At 59.9% G+C, this 19,991-nt stretch overlaps 1 protein-coding gene across 8 annotated transcripts in view; it reads right to left on the reverse strand.

Moving 5' to 3' along the window:
• Positions 1-1,104: 1,104 nt before the first annotated feature.
• Positions 1,105-19,991, reverse strand: part of HR (HR lysine demethylase and nuclear receptor corepressor) — a 33,049-nt gene continuing 14,162 nt past the window's right edge. For 4 of the 8 annotated variants that reach the window (XM_059730707.1, XM_059730708.1, XM_059730705.1 and 1 more), the window contains 18 exons: positions 12,956-13,921; positions 10,647-11,601; positions 9,406-9,601; positions 8,779-9,008; positions 8,457-8,606; positions 8,156-8,251; positions 7,557-7,678; positions 6,828-6,903; positions 6,204-6,367; positions 5,654-5,869; positions 5,100-5,271; positions 4,588-4,663; positions 4,179-4,309; positions 3,538-3,657; positions 3,313-3,452; positions 2,936-3,118; positions 2,397-2,525; positions 1,105-1,781 (listed from right to left, as the gene is read on the reverse strand). In XM_059730707.1, coding sequence (XP_059586690.1) covers positions 1,719-1,781; positions 2,397-2,525; positions 2,936-3,118; positions 3,313-3,452; positions 3,538-3,657; positions 4,179-4,309; positions 4,588-4,663; positions 5,100-5,271; positions 5,654-5,869; positions 6,204-6,367; positions 6,828-6,903; positions 7,557-7,678; positions 8,156-8,251; positions 8,457-8,606; positions 8,779-9,008; positions 9,406-9,601; positions 10,647-11,601; positions 12,956-13,870 — 4,134 coding nt within the window. In that variant the 5' untranslated portion in view covers positions 13,871-13,921 and the 3' untranslated portion in view covers positions 1,105-1,718. Of the gene's footprint in view, positions 1,782-2,396; positions 2,526-2,935; positions 3,119-3,312; positions 3,453-3,537; positions 3,658-4,178; positions 4,310-4,587; positions 4,664-5,099; positions 5,324-5,653; positions 5,870-6,203; positions 6,368-6,827; positions 6,904-7,556; positions 7,679-8,155; positions 8,252-8,456; positions 8,607-8,778; positions 9,009-9,405; positions 9,602-10,646; positions 11,602-12,955; positions 13,922-17,330; positions 17,660-19,991 lie in introns of those variants that run through there. The other 4 variants (XM_059730706.1, XM_059730704.1, XM_059730703.1 and 1 more) reach the window with 4 other exon arrangements.

Consider the following 19,991-nt stretch of genomic DNA (forward strand, 5'->3'; position numbering starts at 1 on the left):
CATGCCACTTCCCGTCCTCAGCTTGGGAAGTTTCTTAGGGGCTGGAGTTGTTTCAAGCTCACCACCTCTCTCCTGGTGCTCCCATGGCCTGGACCCTGGCAGGCACTTTGGAAAGAGTTAAGCACAACTGGGGCCTTAAGCATTTGTTACAAAGGGAGATGCTAAAGCCGGGAAGCTTAATCCCCCAGTCTCCTCACCACCCCCAGGGCCAACTGGTGTCAGAAGGAACAGCTAGAAATGGGGCTCCTTACCATTCATTAATAGCAGGGGAGGAGATGCCTTGCACCCCCCGCCCAGTCAGCCAGAGCCTCCCTGCTGCTCTGGCTTCACCCACGGCCGCAGCACGCAGACCAACCAAGGCAGGGTCCGAGAACGCAGCCACCCATACTGTGGAGAGCGTGAGGAGCGGAGACAAGCCAGAGCCACCACCTGCAGGCTCCTTGCCCCCCTACCTGGGCTGGGCCCTGCGGGAGCTCACCCAGATGCTCACTCACTTTGCAAGGCAGGTGGCCCATGAGCTGCTCCCGTGGGGAACTGCACGTACCCAGCGCCCTGGGTGGCTACAGCACAATCTGCACTACAGCTCAGCAAGCTCATGCCACCACAGGCAAGGCTCCAGGAGCAGGCCCTAGTGCACCAGGGTATCTGTGAGGGAGGGCAAGGGAACAGGGGGCAGCCCAGAAGGTGGAAGCCAGGCTCAAGGGGCAGGGAGAGGGAAGGAGCAAGCCCTCTGGGGTTCCCATTCACCACAAAGTGTGTGTTGGGGGACCTTTACTCAGCCCAACTCTGTGCTGGACTCCCATCCCTCCTCCCCCACCTGCAACCCCTCCATGCAAAGATGGGCAGTGGATTGCATGCAGCACCCCAACCACGGGCTGCTTCCCCCCAACTGCCTGCCCCAGAACGGCTCATGGGGCAGACGCCACCCTGCTGTAAGCCATAAAGTGTCTGGATGCTCAACCCCAAAGGACACCAGTGGGAGGATGGAGTGAACAAAGGCAAAAGCAGGGACTGAATTTGGGGACCCCGGGCTGTGGCTTGGGCCCTGAATCCTGAGACTGGTAGTAGGGGGCGAGAGAATCAGACACCGACTCTGCTGCCACATCTCCTCCAAGACTCGTCTCCAGACATTTATTTCCAGAGCTCACCTGCCCCTCAGCCCATGCCCATCCCGCAAGACCCCAGCCCCATCTCCCCCAGGGGGGTCCCACGGATATAGATCTGCAGCCAGGTCCCTTCCCCTGCTGAGCCCACACCACGGTGCAATGCTTTTGCCATGGGAGGGATGCCATCGCAGCAGCACCAGGCATGACATCCTGGGTTGCAGAGTGAATCTTGGGGCTGGGGCTGTGCCTGGGAGCCCTGGCTGGTGCTGGGCAGCAAAGGACAGGAGAGGCTCGAGGGCAGGGGGTCACGTTGCAGGAGAGGACGGTCTCATGGGTGGGCTCTTTGCTTTCCACATGCTGTTTCTCACAGCAGGTGCCTAGCCCAGAGCTCTGTGCTACCCAGGCCTCCACAAGCAGCTGCCTGGACCTTGCTTCAGCCTCTGTTCCATTCAGCCTCTGTCTTCTCCATCGCTGGGCCCTGTGCCTTGGTCACACAGGCATCCATCCCCCATGCTGAGCAGGAGCTCCCTGTGCCACTGCCTGCTTCTCTCCAGTTCTGCTTGCCAGATGTCGAGGCACTGGGCTAAGCCAGCCCTCCCTCTCCCCAGGCTCCTAGTTGTAGCCCTGCAGGGTCCCCACAGCCTCCCTCACAGCGCAGTAAACCATGCTGTCCATCTGCAAAGGAACAGAGAGAAGCAGGGTTTGGTCCTGCCGCACCATCGCCCTATGGGCTCCATACGGGGCCAGATTCCTCTCCCACATATGCAAGCATAAAGCAGAGGCACTTCTCTCTGCCCTGACAAGATTGGCCCACGGGAGCCATCCTTGTGCCCACTCTCACCCCACGGCATGTGGAAGCTGAGGCAGGACAGGTGAGCTCCAAAGGGGGCAGGTGGGGGAGATGGAGAGCTGTGCTGCCAGCCAGCTGCTCTGCGGTAGGTCCTGGCCCCCTTCTAACCTGCTGCACCTTGCTTGGCCATGCGCTGAGAGAGAGGAACCCAGCCCCAGCCCTTTGTCTCAGATCTGATGCACCCAGATCTGGGGTGGAGGACAGCAGCTGTGGAGCAGCCACGTGTCACCCCTGCAGATCTGTGGCAGGCAGAATGTGGCAGGCAAGCCAGGGGTGTGGAAGGGACAGACAGACAAACTGAGTCATGACGGCTCATCAGAAGCCAGGAAACAGGCTGATGAGAGCTTTTCTGACCCCATCCAGCAGAATGGGACCCCCAAAATGCCCTCCCATAGCCAGGTGCCCTGAAGCAGGCCAGGGGTAACGGGATCGGGATTGACCTGCGTGTGGAGCCTCTGCACGGTGCCAGCAGGGTCCGTGGTCCAGGCTGCCAGCTGAGCTGAGCGGGCTGTGTTCTCTGGCGAGAGAAATCTCTGCTCCACAGTGATGGTGCTGCTGAGGCTTTGCACCTGCCAGGGAGAGAGAGGGCGGCAGTGATGGGTACCAGGGCACTCCCTTACAGAGCATCGCCTGGGGACAGGACACCCCAGGGCTGGACATTCGTCCCTCCAGCTTGCTGGCCAGGGATCAATGGGGTGAGGTCTCTGTTTCTGGCTATGGCACCAGCTGACTTCTGGCAAGTCGGTGACCTGCGTTGTGCCTTGATTTCCCCATGTGTGCAGTATGGACAGTCCTTCTCCCATCTCCTTTGTGCAGCAGGTTGCAATGCTGCAAGGCACCCTAGGGAGCCAGGCACTGTTATTACAAGGGAGATGCCAGCTCCATCCCTCTGACTGAAGAGAGCAGGTGAGGATGGGGCGTCTGACCCCCATCCTGGGCAGTTTCCAAGGGAAAGTCAGATACTGTCTGAGTGCCTCACCTGGTGTGGAGCCCCTGCCGGCACCAGCACTGCATCCCCAAGGAATTGGAGCAGGGTCCAGCTGCTCACGCCATACTCCTCGCGCAGCTTTCTCCTCAGGGAAGGGCCCAAGTAGCAGCTCCGGAGGGGGCTGTTTGGGTCCAGCTGGCCCTCACCAGCCTCCTCTAGGTCTTCACCCACCTGCTGGGGTAAGAGGGAAGCTGGCATGAGATGAGCTTGGCAGGTCTCAAGGCAGAGTCCCATGACAAAACCCAGTGGGAAGGAGTCTGAGCAGAGATGCCAAGAGCTAGTGGAGGAACATGGAGATAGAAGACATCCCAGGAGAGCTGCCCATGGACATCTGGGCCTGGGGACAGCTCCCTATAGAGGTCACTCACCTCCCGCAGGAAGCCCCTGATGCAGTCGGCATCCTCCGCTCGGAAGATGTGCCACAGGGCTCCGGGCTGGAGGCTTGTGTCCCAGAGCCGCTCCTTGAGAGTGCCATCCAGACCATCCTCCTCCACCCGCAGGAGAATCTCTGCAGGGCAAAGGCAGGGGGTTACAGAGGCATAGAGGAGGGCATGGCCAGTTGCACAGTGCCCATCCAGCCCTGAGAGCCCTACCCTGGCGGGCAGCAGGCCAGTCCGGTGGGGCCGCACCGACGTGCACCAAGACGTGGATGGAATCGGTTGCCTGAACAGTCAGGTTCTTGGTCCCAACAGCCCTGTCCCCAGGCATCGCACCTGAGTGGCAGGAGGAAACACCTCATTAGAACATGGCTCTGGGCCACGGAGCAGAAGATGCAGCAGGGCTGTGTGCCTCCTGCATGAGCAAGCCTGCCTCACTCTGCACACAGAGCAGTGCACAGCTCAGCCCCGCTCCGCATCCTCTTTTACCACGGATGTGGCGAGACCAGCCTGGGAGTTGCAGGTGGGTCCAATGAGCAAGACCACAATGCACAGGACATAATGCACAGATGGCTACACAGAGCACAGCCCGCTGAGGCCCTGACCTGGCTCCAGTATGCGCTGCACCAGAATACAAGTGACAGCAGCCAAGTTCCCCACTGGGATCCCCAAGAGATCTACTGGTTGTCCCAGGCACAGTGGTGCCCCTTATAAACCCAGAGGCAGCCAGAGTTGCTCTGGGCAGGGCTCCATGCCCCTGTCTACCCAGACATAATTAAGTCCACCCTGCTCTGCAAAGCACTTGGAGGGCTACAGGAGGTGGAGCGGGGTGAATGCATGATGGGAGCAGGACTGACCATAGGCAGCACAGAGCCGGGGCCTCAGCCACAGCCTGCCTTGGCTGTCAGGAAGGTAGGAGACAAGGTTCAGCATCCCATCAGGCCCACAATACTCCAGCAATGGCCAACTGGCGTGGAGGGTCTCCGCCCTGTGGGAGAGAGTGGGGGAAGTTGTGTGACTCAGAGCCTGAGCACCCAGTGCGCACCCACACCCCAGCTCCACTCACTGCCAGGTCAGCCTTCCTATAACACTATCCCAAGCACTGGGGAGGGGATGGGTCCAGGCAAGTGGGACAAGATGCAATGAGGGTCCAGGTGGATGGGGAGGCAGGTGAGGAGGTGCCCAGGCATGTGCATGTGCTGGGGAGGGTCCAGGCACAGCTCAGGTGAGTGGGGAACCTCCCTCCATCCCCTGCTGCCCATGTACCTGCATGGCTCCATGTCCCCAAGGCTGCTGTCCAGCCTGAGCAGGCTGCCTTCACTGTGCTCGGGGTCCAGGCAGGCTGTAGGATGGGGAGAGCAGAGTGTCAAGGATATCCAGGCCATACGCCATGATGCTGCAAGAGGGCACGTCCTTCAGCCTTGCTCCCATGCTTCCCTCCTGCTGTACCCCAAGGTGACAGACCTCTCCAGGCAATGAGAGGGTACAAGCTCCCCCCCCCCACTCCTCCTGCACCCAACACCTGTAAACAGAGCCCAAGCCCTGTCCAGGCGTGCCCTTACCCACCTGTGTGCACTGGCAGTCCCCTGCTGTGCCCAAGCCCTGCTTTGGGCCTGGGTCTCCCCTCTACACTGGGAGGAGAGGTCGATAAACAGCCCAGGCCCTGCCCACCCATGCATTCAGTGCCAAGCATTCAGTGAACCTCCCACCATGGGTCCAGCCCCTCCTTGATGCTAACCCTCCGGCGAGCTCTCACGCGCGGGCGCTGATCCGCTTACTGGCACTGGAGGCGAAGCCGTCCCAGAAGTCCTTGCTGCTGATCTGGGCACAGCCAGCTGGGGCTCGTAGGTCCAGCACCCGCCCCTCCTGCTCCCCACGCTCTCGACAGAATGACTCTGGCCCCCACAGCTTCCCGTCCAGCATCTTTTGCAGCCCTGAAACCAGGACGGGCTGCCGGGGGCAGCACGCGGGAGGCAGAGGTTACTGGGTGGGAGAGGTTACCCTGGGAAGGGGAGAGGGGGAGGCTGTCACCCTGCGGGGTGCAGAGGTGCAGGGAAACCCCCCCTGCAGCATAAAGCACTGGGGACCCTCATACACAACCCCCCAGGGCAGGGCAGCATGGGCAGAAGCATGCCCCTTCATTAAGGGGGTAAGGGACTAGTGCAGAGACAAGCCTTCCTGTTGGCACAGCACCAAGGTCAGGGACCAGCCTGGCCCAGAGGCAGCGGGGACAGCTTCCTCCCAGTGTGGGGTGGAGCTGGTCACCCCAGAGCAGGGTGCAGTACACAAGGACCCCTGTTCCTGCCTGCCGTCCTGGGGGCAGGCTCCCTACCTGGCCCTGCCTCCAGTGCTCCTGGAAGAGCTTGTAGTTCTTGGAGTGGTTTGGATCCTGCAGCCAGAGGAGCCCGCCAGGGGCCAGGAGGCAGTGGGAGACCTGGGGCTCCAGGGAGCGGGGGCTGCCCTGCGTGCTGCCAGGGTGCTTCTCCTGGATCTTCCTCTCCACCACCTGGGCAATGATGCTGTCCAAGATGTTGGTAATGCGGTTGTCCTGTGAGGGCGGGGGGACAAGGCTGCAGCCAGGCTCTCCACAGGCCTGGGGCTGCCTTTCATGCTTGGGTCAAAGGGAAAGACCTCAGGCCAGGTTCTGAACCAGGGAACAGTGAACTGGGGCAGGGGACACCACATCTGAGTCTCAGCACCAGACAATGCTATAGGGCATGAGGATCCTTCACCCCAGGGAGAGACCTGGGCCCCACTAACTGGATCCGGCATCAGATCCTGATCTGAACATCCCCAAAGCTGAGATCCAGCATTGCCTAGTTCACATCTTGCAATACCCCCAGGTGCTTGGGTCCCAAGCAGCTCTGAGGATCTGTACTCACGCTGGGCAGGGCAGGCGAGACAGGCGCAAAAGCCATGCGGACACCGTTCTGCCCCAGGCACAGCTTGACAGCCGTGGAGGTGAGGAGGTCGCAGAGGGTGGAGGTCTGCACAGCCCCTTTGGGGCTGGGAGTGCTGGGCTGCTGGTACCCAGGGTCTGGGCTTTCTGCAGGGTGGGGTGAGAGAGGGAAGGGGGTGGAATGGGAAACGCTAGTGTCTCCTCCCATGACCTGCAGAGGGGCAGTGCACAGACAGGCCACAGCCAGGCCCAGAGCAGGGACCGACAGGAGTCGTGCATGCTCTGCCAACCATCTCCAGTGCTGCCCTACACCCCCACCCTGGGCTCCCCACACACTGCCCCTTGGCCCAGCCCTGCCACTCCCTGCTCCCTTAGCCCAGGTCATCCCCAGCTGTGCTGCCACCCCATGCTGTGTGCCAGGAACCCGTGGGACTGAGCACTCCTCCAGTGTGGCATCTCCCACTCCCACACTGGGAGTTTCAGTGTATGCACCATCCCTCCCTCTCCCCCAGGACTGCAGGGAGGAAGGCTCCTGGCCTAATGCTGCATCAGCTCGTTCCCATGTCCAGAGGGTCCCCAGCTCCCCAGTGCACAGAGCAGCACCCACCTTCCTTGACAGCCCTCGCTCCATCTGCATCTCCGTTGCTGGTAAGCTTCAGGGAAGGCGCCGCACTCCCCATCTTCTGAAACAGCCAAAATAGCAAAGCCGTGAGGGCAGCCTGGCCCAGCCTTGCTCTTGGGGCTTCCTTCCCAGGGGGCTCAGCAGCTAACCCCTGACCGTGGGGTTAGACCCTCCAGCCCCACAGAGCAGGGCAAGCTAGGACCCGCCACCACAGACCACTCCTGTCCAGCAACATGCTGGACTGTCTGTAGCAGCCTAGTGCCCAGAAGGCACAGGCAAGGGGCAGGGCAATGCTGTGCCCAGTGCTGTACAGACACAGAAGAAAAACAGAGCCCTTCTGCCAAGCAGCTGACAGACCCAAGGTTTAATTGTGCCAGTCCCCAGGCCTCATTGCAGCTCCCATAAAGGAGCTAGCATGGGCACTAGTGACAGAGCAGCTCAGCACAGAGCCAGACCAGCTTTGCAGAATAGACATGCCATGAGAGACACCAGCAGCCTGCACTGGATGGGAATGGTGCAGGGGCCCAGTCGGGTGCCTGCTGCCACGGCTCCCTGCACCCTGCTGAATTAGCACAAGCCCAGCCCTACTCAGCCACCATGGGCACTCCCCTTCACACCGAAAAATGCAAAACGGGGCCTCCCCTACATACTCCCCCTCTGCCACCTCCCTGCTTCCACCCCAGCCCCCTCCTGGGATCAATTCCCCCCACATACCTGCCTGTTCCCTGCGGTGACTGCTGGGGTCTTGCTCAGGTTGCTCAGTCTGCAGGGGCAGCGTGCACTGATGTCAAACCTATCCCGAACCTCATGCATCAGCTTCCACAGCTCGGCCAGGACTGGGGAAGGGGGGAAGAGACGCAGGTCAGATGGCACCATGGAGTGGCACATGGGCAACATGCCCCAGCTTCAGCTCAGGCAGTCCCCTGCTGAGAGCACAGCATGAGCTTAACAGGCAGGAGCTGGGAGCAGGCACAGGGCAGGCGATGATCACAGCAATGCCAGTCCCAGCATAGAGACCGCAGGGCAGGAACCTTGGCTCTGGGGGCACCCAGCCACTCATCTCCACCTCCCTCTGCAAGAGGTGCTCCTGGTCTGGGGAAGCTGTGCTGGGCTGTGGGGGAGCTCTGGGCACTGCAGGGAAGGGCTGTAGGAACAGCAGGAGGAGCAGCGCAGCAGATTTTAGGTGCCAAGCAGGGCTGGTTTTCAGCAGAGACTGAAGCTCAGGAGCCAGAAAGCTGCATGCCCCCATTCCCCACACCTGCTCCTCCTGCCTTAGTCTTGCAGGCCCTGAGCAGTGGCAGAGGGTGGCTCACCGTGGGGTGGGATGAACTGTGAAGGGACCAGGGACAGGGTATCATGATCCTGCCCCTGGATGCACTCAGCTGGCTGCATGGAGTCCTCTGCCTGCCCTGAAGAATCGCAGAGAGCACCCCATCAGTGGTGAGAGCCCAAAGCCGCCCCCCGCCCTGCCCTGCCCTCGCCCCTCAGAGCCCTGCCAGCTGGAAGCTGCAAGACAGGGCCCAGCTCAGAGCCACGGTCTCATCTGGCCTCCCCAATGACTGCAGCTGACCCCAGCTGGCAGCACTGCCCCATTGGTGGTGCCCTTAGGGGTACCTGGGCTGGTTTGCTCCCTCTGGGTCCGGCAGCATGTGGAGCACAGCTGGAACCCGCAGCTGGGGCAGCTCCAGTGGGTGCTGAAGAGGCTGCGCCGACAGGCGTCACAGGCCTGTGGGGCCCCTGCCCCTCGCCGCCAGGCAGCCACCCCTGCGAGCAAACACAAATCCATCACCTACCATGGCTGCTCCTGTGCAAAGCCCCTTCTTGTGCGTGAGGCTCCAGTGCTGCGGATGCCAGAGGGTCCAGTTCCCCCAGCTTCACCAGCTGCAGCCAGCAACCACCTCTGCACCCACGCTTCAAGCCCCTGCTTCTCACATACCTTTGTTTCCCCCTTGTGCTTCCAGCCAGGCCTCTTGGTCTTTCCTGACAGCCTTGCAGAACTGATCCCCCAGGACAGAGAGCAAATACTTGGCTAGGCTGAGACTGGTGCTCACATCCCTGCCCCGTCTCTCTCTGCCAGAGACCCCCAGGTGCAAGCTCTCGCCCTCCGCCTCGTCCAGCATGGAGAACCCGTCTGTGCTCAGCTCCCCGTGGTCACCGATGGCCAACCTGCCACCAGCCAGAAGGAGACTCAGTTACCAGCACAACAAAGAGGGAACCATGATGGCCTCTGCCTTCAAACCTAACCCATGACCCTCTGCCTTCAAACCTATTCTCAGAGTTATCCCCAGAGAGATGACTCTGCTGCACAGTAGATCTCACTACTCACTTCTATCACCCCACATCCTCCCTCTGCTCCATGGGAGCCAGCTCATACAACTATCAAGGAGTAGTGCAGAGTCCTCAGGAGATCCTTGCATCCAGCCCCCTGCCCAAGGCAGGACCAGCCCTGGTGACACTATCCCAGGAGCTACTTTGCCCCAAAAGGAATGAGATCCCCTGCCCACATGGTAGCATGGGATCCCCCAAGAACCCCTGCTTCCGGCAACGGCAGTGCCCTGCTCACCTCCGGAAATGCAAAAGCCTGCAGCCTGTCCCTGCCAGCTCTTCCTTCTCCTTATGGGGCAGGGCACCATCCCTGCTCTGGGCAGTGCATCCGCAGCACCTTCTGATGCTGTTGGGCAGGGCCGTGCATGGCACGCTCTGGAGGTAGGGCTTCTCTGCCTGCCTGCTGGCATGCCCACCATTGCAGCTCAGCAACCCTGGGGAAGCAAAGGGGAATTGAGCACCTCTGGCTGACACATGTACCCCGTTCTGTCAGCTTGTCCTGGGGTGCTGCTGTAGGGCAAGGGGCCCACCAAGCCCCATCTCCTCCCCACTCTCAGCAGCAGAAAGGTGAGAGGAAAAGAGGATCAAGCCCCTTCCTGGGGGAACCCTGGAGATCAGCACAGCCCAGAAAGGCTGAGGTCTCCAGGAGCCAGGGATACACAGGGGCTGGGCAGAGAGAGGAGGTCAAGGGTGGGCAGGGAAGTGGTTGCCAAAGCACAGAGCAAAGTTAGACCCTGTGGCTTCTGGCAGCACATCCATTTGCTTTGGATGCTCCTCAGCAGAGGCATCCCATTGCGACAGGCCTCAGGGGCTCTCTGCCCTTTGTCAGCATCCCAGGACTCCAACTTTGCTTTCTCACAGTCCAGCCCCTGGGGCAATGGGGACCACGCAGATGGTGGGGGAAGGCAGGAGACCCTGAGGGCAGTACTAGCTTCCACCAGCTGCCTGAAGCTATGAGGCAAGGATGCAACAGCAGCCACCTCCTGGGCCCTGATGGTCAACTCCCCAGAGAAAAGCAACAGCACAGCTAGGCCAAGTCATGCAGGGTTGTCTATGCCTGGGCAGGCTGCCTGTGGATCTGCATGCCCATGGGCTCCCAGCTGCAGGCATACACAATTGCAGGTGTGGTTTTGCATTGACAGGTATGTGATCTTTGCACACTGACAGCTCTATGAGCCTGCATGCTTCTGAGACACTTATTAGCGGGGGGAAGGAAGAGGAATTGCATTTGCATCTGTCCATGCCCCTGTGGCATCTCAACTGGTCCATAAAGGACGCTGAGGCCCATGCCTGGCCCCTGTGCTCAGCCACACTCAACTCCGCTGGCACAGTCAGCTGGCAGAGGATGCTTCAGCACTGAGACAGGCCTGCACTGCAGCCCAGGGCTATAGAGAGCACCCCATCCCTGCCTCCCTGTCTTCCCTCCCTGCCTCCACCCTCTTCCCAGCAGGAGCAAGTGTTTCTGCTCCAGGGCCTCACCGCCAGCCCCGGCAGCACTGATCATAGTCTCTTCTGCAGGCTTGCAACTCCGCTTGGCTGAGAAGTCACCCTCACTGTCACAGGGGCTCCGATCCCCCTCCCTGGCAATGTGGCCGTGTGTCCGCTTGGCTGCCTGCTTGCCAGGCCGGTCTGCTTCGCTGCTGCCATCCTGCACCTCCCTCTTTAAAACCGGGCACCGTGGAGGCACACCCTCTTTGGTCCGACTGCTGGCCCCTGTGTCCCCGAGGCAGGCAGCGAGGTCCCCATCTTGCTCTGAGTGCCGGGTCAGCCAGGTCTTCTTCAGCTTGGTGTGGTGGCTGCTGGGCGGGCAGGACACCAGGGCAGAAAGCTTGCCCACTTTGTTGCCCTGGCCCCCTTCTGCCTCTTCATACAGCCCCAGTCCCTCCAGCCTAGCACCAAAGGGGCCGAGGGGACTGCAGCCTGTCCCCTGGCATCTCCTGAGGTCCTGAGGGCTGCAGTCCGGAGAGGAGCGTTGGCAGGCAGCGTTCTGGGAGTGAGATCTCCGAGAGTCAGGCAGGCCTGCAGGGCACCTGGGCATCAAGCTTTGGTAGGTGAGGCTGTCGTCTTTGGACTCTTCAGGTCTGACCCCTGGCTTCTGGAGAGGCTCATCCAGAGCTGGGGGCCTGCTGGGCCATGAGCTCCCTGAATGCCCTTCTGCACCGGGCTTCAGGTAGAGCAGCGCTGGGCTGCTTGGGCTCCAGCCATCAAGAAGTGGGGGGTCGCTGGATGGCGGTGGGGCTGCTGGACTCCCTTCCCGCTGGCCCACTTTCCACAGTGGCACCGGCACCAGCTCTGCATCTGATGAGTCCAGCTCGCTCTCCCCCTCTCGTCGCCCCCACCCTGCCTCGTGCTGCCCAAGCCGCCGTGGCTGTGTATGTTTAGGCGGGGAGGCCCAGTCTTTTGCCACGTGAGGATCCTTCTTAGGGTAAAACTCCTGCAGGGGACCAGAGAAGAGACAGCAAGCAGTGAGGGGACCTTGCTCCCAGGGAGGGGAGGCTTTGGAGAGAAGGGTGAGAAGAGCCAGTGCACTTGAGAGAACAGAGTACCCTTAGCCTTGTTGAGCCTGTTTTCCCACCTGTGAGGCAGGCATGATGCTCCTTCCTGCCTGCCCAGATGCAATTGTCTGGCCTATTTGTATTGCAAACTCTTTGCCCTTTCTCTCATCATATGTTTGTGATCTGGCCAGGTGCCGCCAGGACACAAACACAGCCCTGCGTCCCTGCTCAGGTCCAGCCTCCCAGCTGAGTGCAGACGTCAGGGCTTTCCTGGCACTGCTGCACGGCACAATCATTAACTAAGGGGCCAGGAAGTCAACAGCAGCAGGAGCCCGCTGTTCCAGACAGAGGGATTAACCCCTGACTTGACCAAGGCCAGGGAGGGGTGCTGACACCAGAGCAGGGGCCAGGACCCCAGTGCTGCTCCCAGTGGCAGGCCTGGTCTGCCTTGGTCCCCATTCCCACAACAGAGGAGCAGGGAAGAGCTGAGGTCTTGTCTTCTCTGGGGGCACCTCTCTGTGAGCTGCATTTACCACCTGGGGAGGGATGCCCTCACCCCACAACCAGGGCTCGCACTGACTCCTGTTTCCCCCAGCCATATATGAGGGACCCGCTCCCCTAAACACAGGCTTCAACTGCTGCCCAGAAAATGTTGCTGAATCTCAGGGAAGACCCCCTCTGTCAGAGAAGCAGGGCAGTGGTACCAGCCCCACTGTACTGGGGAGCAGGGCACAGGGGCAGCATCACCCACCTGCAGCCGTGGCAGCCAAAATAAGAAACACTCTGCAGATGCCAGGCTTACTCCACAGCTCCCAGTGTCACAAACAGGACGGTTGCCTCTGACCTACTGTGTCTTCCCCCTGGTGACCTGCCCACAACCCTTCAGGGCAGGGCCACAGGGCACCTGGGCATCAAACTTTGGAAGGTGAGGCTATCCTGGACTGCAAGCTGAGAGTCCTGTTATAGTGAAGGGAAGCTAAGAGCACTGGGCTTGCAAAGTTGTGGGACTGATATTGCAGCCTTGGAACCAAGCTCTCATTTCAGGGATCTCATGGGGATAACAGACACAGCCCAGAAATTCCTCCCAGTCCCAGCAAATCCAGGAGGGTTGGTCACCCTGCCTGCCCCTGCAGTGGCACCCCCTTGCACTGGCTGCATGGATGCAGCAAGCCCCACCTCAGGTCAGAGGGGAAATCAGCAATTCCCGCCGGGCCCAAGTCCCCAGCTGCTCTTGTGGCAGCACTGTGGATCCTGGGTCTGCCGGCACTGGCTGTGGAAATGCCACACACCTACCTCGTCCGGGGCATTGGAGCAGGTCTCAAAAGCAGACAACGGCTTTGCTCGTGGGTGGGGTGCCAGGTAGAGAGAGGGGCTCCAGGGGGACGGGTAGGATGCCAGGGGCCAGTCCGCGGCAGCGTAGCAGGCCTCTCCCCGGGCAGAGGGGCCATCCTGGGGCTGGTGGGCCAAGCTGTTCCCATGGGCAGATTCTGCCGGAGTGCTGGTCGCTGCCAGGGAAGACACCAGGAAGAGATTTCTCTCTGCCAGCGTGGCCTCAATTAGGAAGGGGCAGTGCATGTGCAGGCGGTGGAAGGCAGGGTGGTCACGCAGCCCATCTGCTGGGGGGCTGGGGGCATGGAGGGCATCTTGCTCAGGCTTGGTGGGGCTCTCCAGCATAGGGAAGGGCAGGGAATAGCAGGGGTAAGTGGGGCTGTACAGGGCCATCTGGCTGGCCAGCACGGCCTCCGCCCATGTGGGGCCAGACTCCGCTTGGCTCCGCTCCACCCAGCCAGGCTTTGCCTCCCCGTTCCTGGGCTGGAAATCAGCTGCCTCCTTTGGGGCCGGCCTCCTTTGGGGCTGGCGTGGCAGCCCCTCCAGCCTGTCCTCCCTGGGCTGGGAGAAGTTCCTGTCGGTGCCAGCAGGGTACGGGGACCCCGGTGCCATTCTGGGGGTGTTGCAGCCCCGTCTCAGACCCAGGGAGAAATCCTTTGCCTTCTCGGAGTCCCCCCAGAGTGAGGCCTTCTCAGGGGGTGCTGCTGTGTCCAGCCCGGGCGTCACCCCGTCCTGGTAGCTCTGGGCAGGGATCTCCAGCTCAGTGCTCCGATGCCCGGCCCCTGCCTCACTGCTCTCCATCACCCAGGGGTCTCGGCCTCCTTCCTGAGGTTTCCTCCGCCTTGGTATGGCCTCACTGCTTTCTGCTGCACTCTCCATGGCCTGCTGGCCCTCATGTGGTGCGTGCCGTGCTCTGGGGCGTAGGGTCCCCTGTTTGCACACAGAACGCAGAGTGAGGAAGGGGTGAAGGGCCCATAAGGTACCAGACTGGGGGTAGCTTCCCCCTGCACACCCCACAGACCTATGCAGCTGCCACGTGGCACCAAGAAATACACCCCTGACATCCCATGCAGAGCAGGCCATGCCCAGTGCTCTGGCAACCCTGCAATGCCAGACAGAGCTCATCGCCTCCCCAAAAAACACAGCACCCTCATCCCAGTGCAATCACCAGACTTGTTATCCTGGACCTTTGCAATAGCAGGACCAGGCCTGAGACTCTAGGATAGGCTCTAGCAAGAATGGCTTGGAGGGGGGTCTGTGGGTAGGAGTGACTGGAGCAGTGCAGTGCTTCCCATGGGATGCAGCCTAGGGCCCACTGAGCCACACAGTCGCTCATCAGTCACACTCAGCTGTTTCCACCTAGCAATCTTGGTGCTTGTTACTGGGGCAGACACCTGCAGCCACAGAGGAAGGGCACGACTCACACGTGGTCATGGAGCAAAGCAGGTAGAATCGAGTCAGGCACCCTCACCACCAGATCACACCCGCCTCTGGCCTGACCCAGGAGTCTCAGCCCCACCTCTCTCCCTGAGCTGGGAACAGATGGGAACGGAGGCTCCACTGCTTGCAGCACGCCTGCTCCCAGAGCTGGGAGTGGAAGCCAGGAGTCCCGATTCCCATCGGCCTGCTCCAGCGTCTCCTGACTCACCATTTCCAACCCTATTACACAATTGTGACATTGCCTCTGGGAGTCATCTTGGCTGTGAGCGGAGGGGGCTGGGATGACAAAGAGGGCTCCAGGGACAACACGGGTCCTTGCCCGCATGCAAGCCCCCTCCCCTTCAACAGGAGTGAGACAGAGGCACTGGATCAAGTAGTGCTGTGGTGAGCTGTGCAACCTGTTGCAATCCCAGTGTAGCATTTCCAGACACCGTGTGGCCATTAACGAATTAACCTTCCCAAAAGCCCTCATGGCAATGGACTGTAATAACCAGGCTTTGCCCCACCACAGCAGCACAGTGGTTTGCAAACAGGTCTTCATTGCCTCCTGGCACCTGATGAGAGCAATGACTTTGCTCCCATTTCCCAGATGGGGGCACTGAGGCATAGGGCAAAGCTGGGACCCGCACAAAGCACTGAGTTTGCAACACAGCAGAAGGTAGGGCTTCTGGCTCATAGTCCTCCCCTGCTCCAAGCACTAGGCATCAGTCCCTCTCAGAAGTGGGGGAAGAACCCAGGAATCCTAACTTCCAGCCCCCAGCTCTACTACACCCTGCCTTGTGCCCCTGCTGTGTCTATACTGTCTCATGATCAGCAGTGCTCTGAGAGCCCCTCTCTGCAGCAGGAGAAGAGAGACAGAACTGCCAAGCCCAGAGTTTTTTTAAATAAATAGATGTGAAGAGTTATATATGGAGAGAGAGAATATTATATATATATATATATATATATACACACACACACATCATATACATCACTGCCAAGCCCAGAATCCCCTGGCTATGCTCCCAAGGCCCAGCTCCATGGCACAGAGAGCAATGGTGAGGGGCACAGCCAGCCCAGCCCAGGTCCCAGGAGCACAAGGTGGGGATCAGCTGCCAGGAGCAGCGCAAGCAGAAAGAAGGAGCATTTTGCAGCAGCAGGAGGCTGCCAACACACTGTTCAGCCAAGACCCCCATGCCCCACAGGCTGGCTCTCTGTGCCCATAGGCTATTCTAGGAGCATGGACTGAGCTACCCTGTGCCCCCCTCCCAAGTGCCCTGGCAGTATTGTGAGCTCTGTAGAGCTCCACCGCTGCTGGCATAGAGAGTGGTGATTCCAGCTTGAAGTGCCAGCAAGCTGCCCTGCCTCATCAAGGTATTTGCCCCCAGGGGAAGGCTGGTGGTGCCTCCCAGGAGAGCTGGGTGCTCCTGGGACAATGTTGCTTGAAATTACCCAGTAGATGCACTCCACTGGCCTGCCCTGGCCACAGCCCCCTTCCTAGCCAGAGCCACTTCTCTGGGGGCTGTCCTGTGCCCATTGGCAGAGATCCTGTGACAGAAGGGGGGGAAACACAGGGGTCTCATATGCTCCATGCTAGAGAAATGCAGCCACTTCTGGGGTGGAAGGCAGCAGCTGCCTCTCAGCTCACAACCAACCCTGAGCAGGGTGGGAAGTAATCCCTGGCACTGGGTGACCAAGCACGCGAGACTGTGGCGTGATCTCCAGAGACTTGTCTGTTCTTTTCACGCCCTGTGATCACATGGAGATCAAAGAGCTGTTCCAGCGACTGGCGTCACACGCTGAGGCCAGCCTCCTGCCAGGGCAGGAATGTACTGTTCATTTCAGGCCTGCTCAGCCAAAGCGGGCGTGCAGACAGCTGGCAGCTTGCCAGCTTGGTACAACCCGTCTGCTCAGGCTGGAGCTGGGGATACCAGTGTGTCAGCTGGACCCATGCAGCAAGGACCCCTTATGCAAGGCAGATAGAGAGGCTGGAAGGAAGGAGCCTCTCACATGCTTCATTCCCCCCATGGGCGCACACTCACAAGGCTGGATCCCCCCTGTCTGGGTTGGGATGGCCTTAAGGCAGAAGGGGCCCCTAAGCCCTGGCATGGTGACCATGCCAGCCCTGTGAGCAAAAATGCCTAGCCTCGAGCCAGCCCAAGGTCTCACCAAAACCAGAACCAGGAGGGCAGCTCCCTGCTGTGGGGTGAGGGCTCTCCAAGGGGCCTGGCATTTGTGGGGTCACTCCTACTTCCCACTTCATTGCCCCGCAACACTGCCTTGCTGCTTTCGGGGCCCAGCCAGCTCTTGGCTGCAGCCATCCTTCATACCCCGTCCAGCCCTCCAGCCTGTCGCACTCCCCAGCTCATTCCTCGCTGACACAGGGCAGACTCACTCCCTTGGCATCTCGGCCCCTCCCCGGTGTGTTTACAGTTCCCTCGGCCCTCCAGCCTGAACCCTGTGTTTAGCAGCAGGTCAGAGCAGGCCCAGTTGCCCAGCAGACTTCCCACACACCTGGCCTGCCGGGAGCCTGGGAGCTCCTGCCTGCACCATCCAGTCTAGCCTCGGCTCGCTGAGCTGGCCACAACGCTGCCAATTGCAGGGGTGGCTTTGTGTCGCGGGCACTCGGCCCACAGCGCAGACATGGCCAGCTCATTGCAGACAGCACACAGATGCAGGCGGGCAGACAGACGAACCCCCAAGCTGGTGGGAACAGCTTTCCCCCAGGCTGGAATTGAGCCAGCAAGCGAGAGGCAAAAGGGTCTGCAGTGGCTGCTCTGCCCCATGTGGTCTCAACCCCCGTCTCTCCGACATACCCAACGCAAGCTTTATTCCTATTATTCCTAGTACATCTACCTGCAACCAAGCTAGGGCAGTCCGCACTGTAAACTGCGCGCATCCCCCCGGCCTCTCTCCCCACCTCAGTCACATCCCAGCTGGTGGGATGCGATGCTCCATCACCCGGAGGCTGAAGGATCACGGAGGGGGGCTCGCCACTGCCCCAGCACAGGGCGGCGTCTTCAAGAGATAGGGAAGGTCAAGGGGAAGGCTTTACATCCACAGACTGAAGGGATCGGGCTCCGGGATCTGGAGGAGGCGGAAAGCAGTACGAGCGGGTCCCTGGACGTGCTTCTCTGAGCTCCCGAGCTGCATATCTTGGCCCATTGAACCGCAAGCCTCTGGGTTGTCCCTGGGACTGGACGTCTCTCCAGGCGGGTTTGGGGAAAGCTACAAGCGGGAACGAGGTGGCTGAGAGAGAGAGAGAGAGGGGACCGCTCTCTACAAGGTCCACACAGCTTCAAACATCCCTCAGCAGGGACCCAGGACACCACGAGGAGAAGAGAAGCAGAGCCCTGGCCCTCCGGATTCAGCCATGCACAGAGAAGAGGCGAAATGGCGGCACAGAGGGTTCCTGCAGCCTGCCCAGGAGATGCGAGAGACAGCTCCTCCTGCCAGGCACCTACATAACAAGGGTGATGCAGAAGCCAACTACCCCAAGCTCCTCCCTGCCCCGGCAGGCCTCAGCCCAGCCAGCGCCTGCCTTGTGCGCACCTGGCCTCCTTGCCAGCCTGGGGCAGGTGTGCTGGGTGGCACGCTCCTTGCCACGCAAAGAAAGCTGCCTTTGTTCCCCTGTGCTGACCAGCCTCCCCGCTCACTGGAGAGGCAGAGAGTCCTGGGGAAAGAGTCAGATGGGGCCAGATCTGCCACACCCTGCCGCGGGCACAGCTGGAGCAGCAGAGCCTAGCAATTGGCCACGCCAAGCCCAGGAACTGGAGGAAAGGGCAGCGTGGAAGAGGGAAGGCTGGGAAAGCAGGGGTGCTGCGGGTGAGACGTGAGAGGCATTGGCAGAACAAGGTCGGGAGGGCAGGCCCCAAATGGCAGGGCATGTTGGAGGGGAAGGAAAACAGAGCTGGGGGTGAGACCCAGAAATGAAACAGCAAGGGGGCCCAGGGCAGGAAACAACGGAGCCTTGTAGAGGAGGCTTCCCTATCAGGTACAAGACCCTGACCCCACAGCATGCACCACGGACGGTCCCTTCCAAGAACCCTGCTAGCTGGCAAAGCCAAGAGGCAAGCCCACCCTGGCACCACCCCAGCATCCTGGGTGATGCAGATAAGGAAGACCCAGGTGGAAATCCCTGCATGGTTTCCAACCTCACCATCACTCATCTAATAAAACACTGCAAATCCTTAGTCCAACCCCTGGCCCTGCCCCAGGTGCAGCCCTATGTTACAAAGCCCAGTCAGGGTCTCTCCCACCCTTCACCCCGCTTCTGCAGGCTCAGCAAGCACAAGCCCTCAGCTGCCAGTGAGAGATACTTTCCCCCCAGTACATCTCTCCCATACAGGAAATTAGGAGGAGTTGGCACAACACTAGCACCTCACAGACACTTGGGATGGAAAGCAAGCGGGGATGCTGGCGGCTCTGGCCTTTTAATCAAGAGCAGGAAAAACTCCCAGCCTCTTGAGGAGCATTGTCTTCTCCCAACCCAGGAAAAGTGCAGGGAAGGCAGGGGTAGAGGAGAGGGAGCCGCATGAGAGCAAGGAAAGGAATGCTTCCAGCCGTAACAGGAGAGGTTTTCTTGGGCATTTGACCAGAGTGTCCATTCATGGAAAGACATGATCATATCTCATACATAGCAAATAGCCATGCACGCCTACCCAGACACACACATACACATGGCACCCACAGCATACCAACATGCTTACACGCACCTAGATATGCATATTATACATATGCATACACACCCATGCTCCAAACAGGCAAGCTCACACATAGATATGCCTATGCACACATGACCTCCATGCATGCTTACACACCTGCTACAGCCAGGCTCATACACGCAGATGTGCATATAGACGTAAGTGTGCCCCTCATGGTTTTGTTACCTATTTGCAACGAACCTTGTGCTGTTTTTGGAGCTCATAGGTGATCCCACAGTCTAGATGCTAAAAATTAACAATGCATGCACGTACACTGTCATCTGTGTACAAAAACTACACATCCCCACACACCAAACACCCACACACATGCCCAAATGCACATATATACAAACACCACTTATATACACACACACCACGAACACCTTCTCACTCACAGGCAGTGAGAAACAAGCCCACTGCATACACATTCACTATAGTTCACAGTACCTCCTATAACAGCTGGAAATGTTAGGGGGTCAGACTTGGCCCATATGGTCTGACCCTTTTCATGTCCATGCAGTGCACTCAGGGCTTCAATACTGTCAGCCACACACAACAGAGCAGCTGGAGTTTAGGGTTATCTGAGTGGGAACTGGCTGGGAGAGGGACTGCTGTGTTTATACAGCATGTGTGCGCCAGCGCGCATAGAGGGTCTTTCTAGGACACGCAGCCCCCGAGAACTGCACGCACACACACATACACGCATGCACACGCGTTACATAAAGGCAGCAGCCAGGCTCTGGCATACACCAGCCTTGTGTTCCTCCCCCCTCTCCACCCACTCTCTGCACAGTCACCGCTCTGCTCTGGAGGCAGCTACAGCAGCGGCTGTGCTCACACGCACACACACACGCGCGCGCACACACACACACACACAC

Source organism: Alligator mississippiensis, chromosome 7, assembly GCF_030867095.1.
Source record: "Alligator mississippiensis isolate rAllMis1 chromosome 7, rAllMis1, whole genome shotgun sequence".
Lineage (NCBI taxonomy): Eukaryota > Metazoa > Chordata > Crocodylia > Alligatoridae > Alligator > Alligator mississippiensis.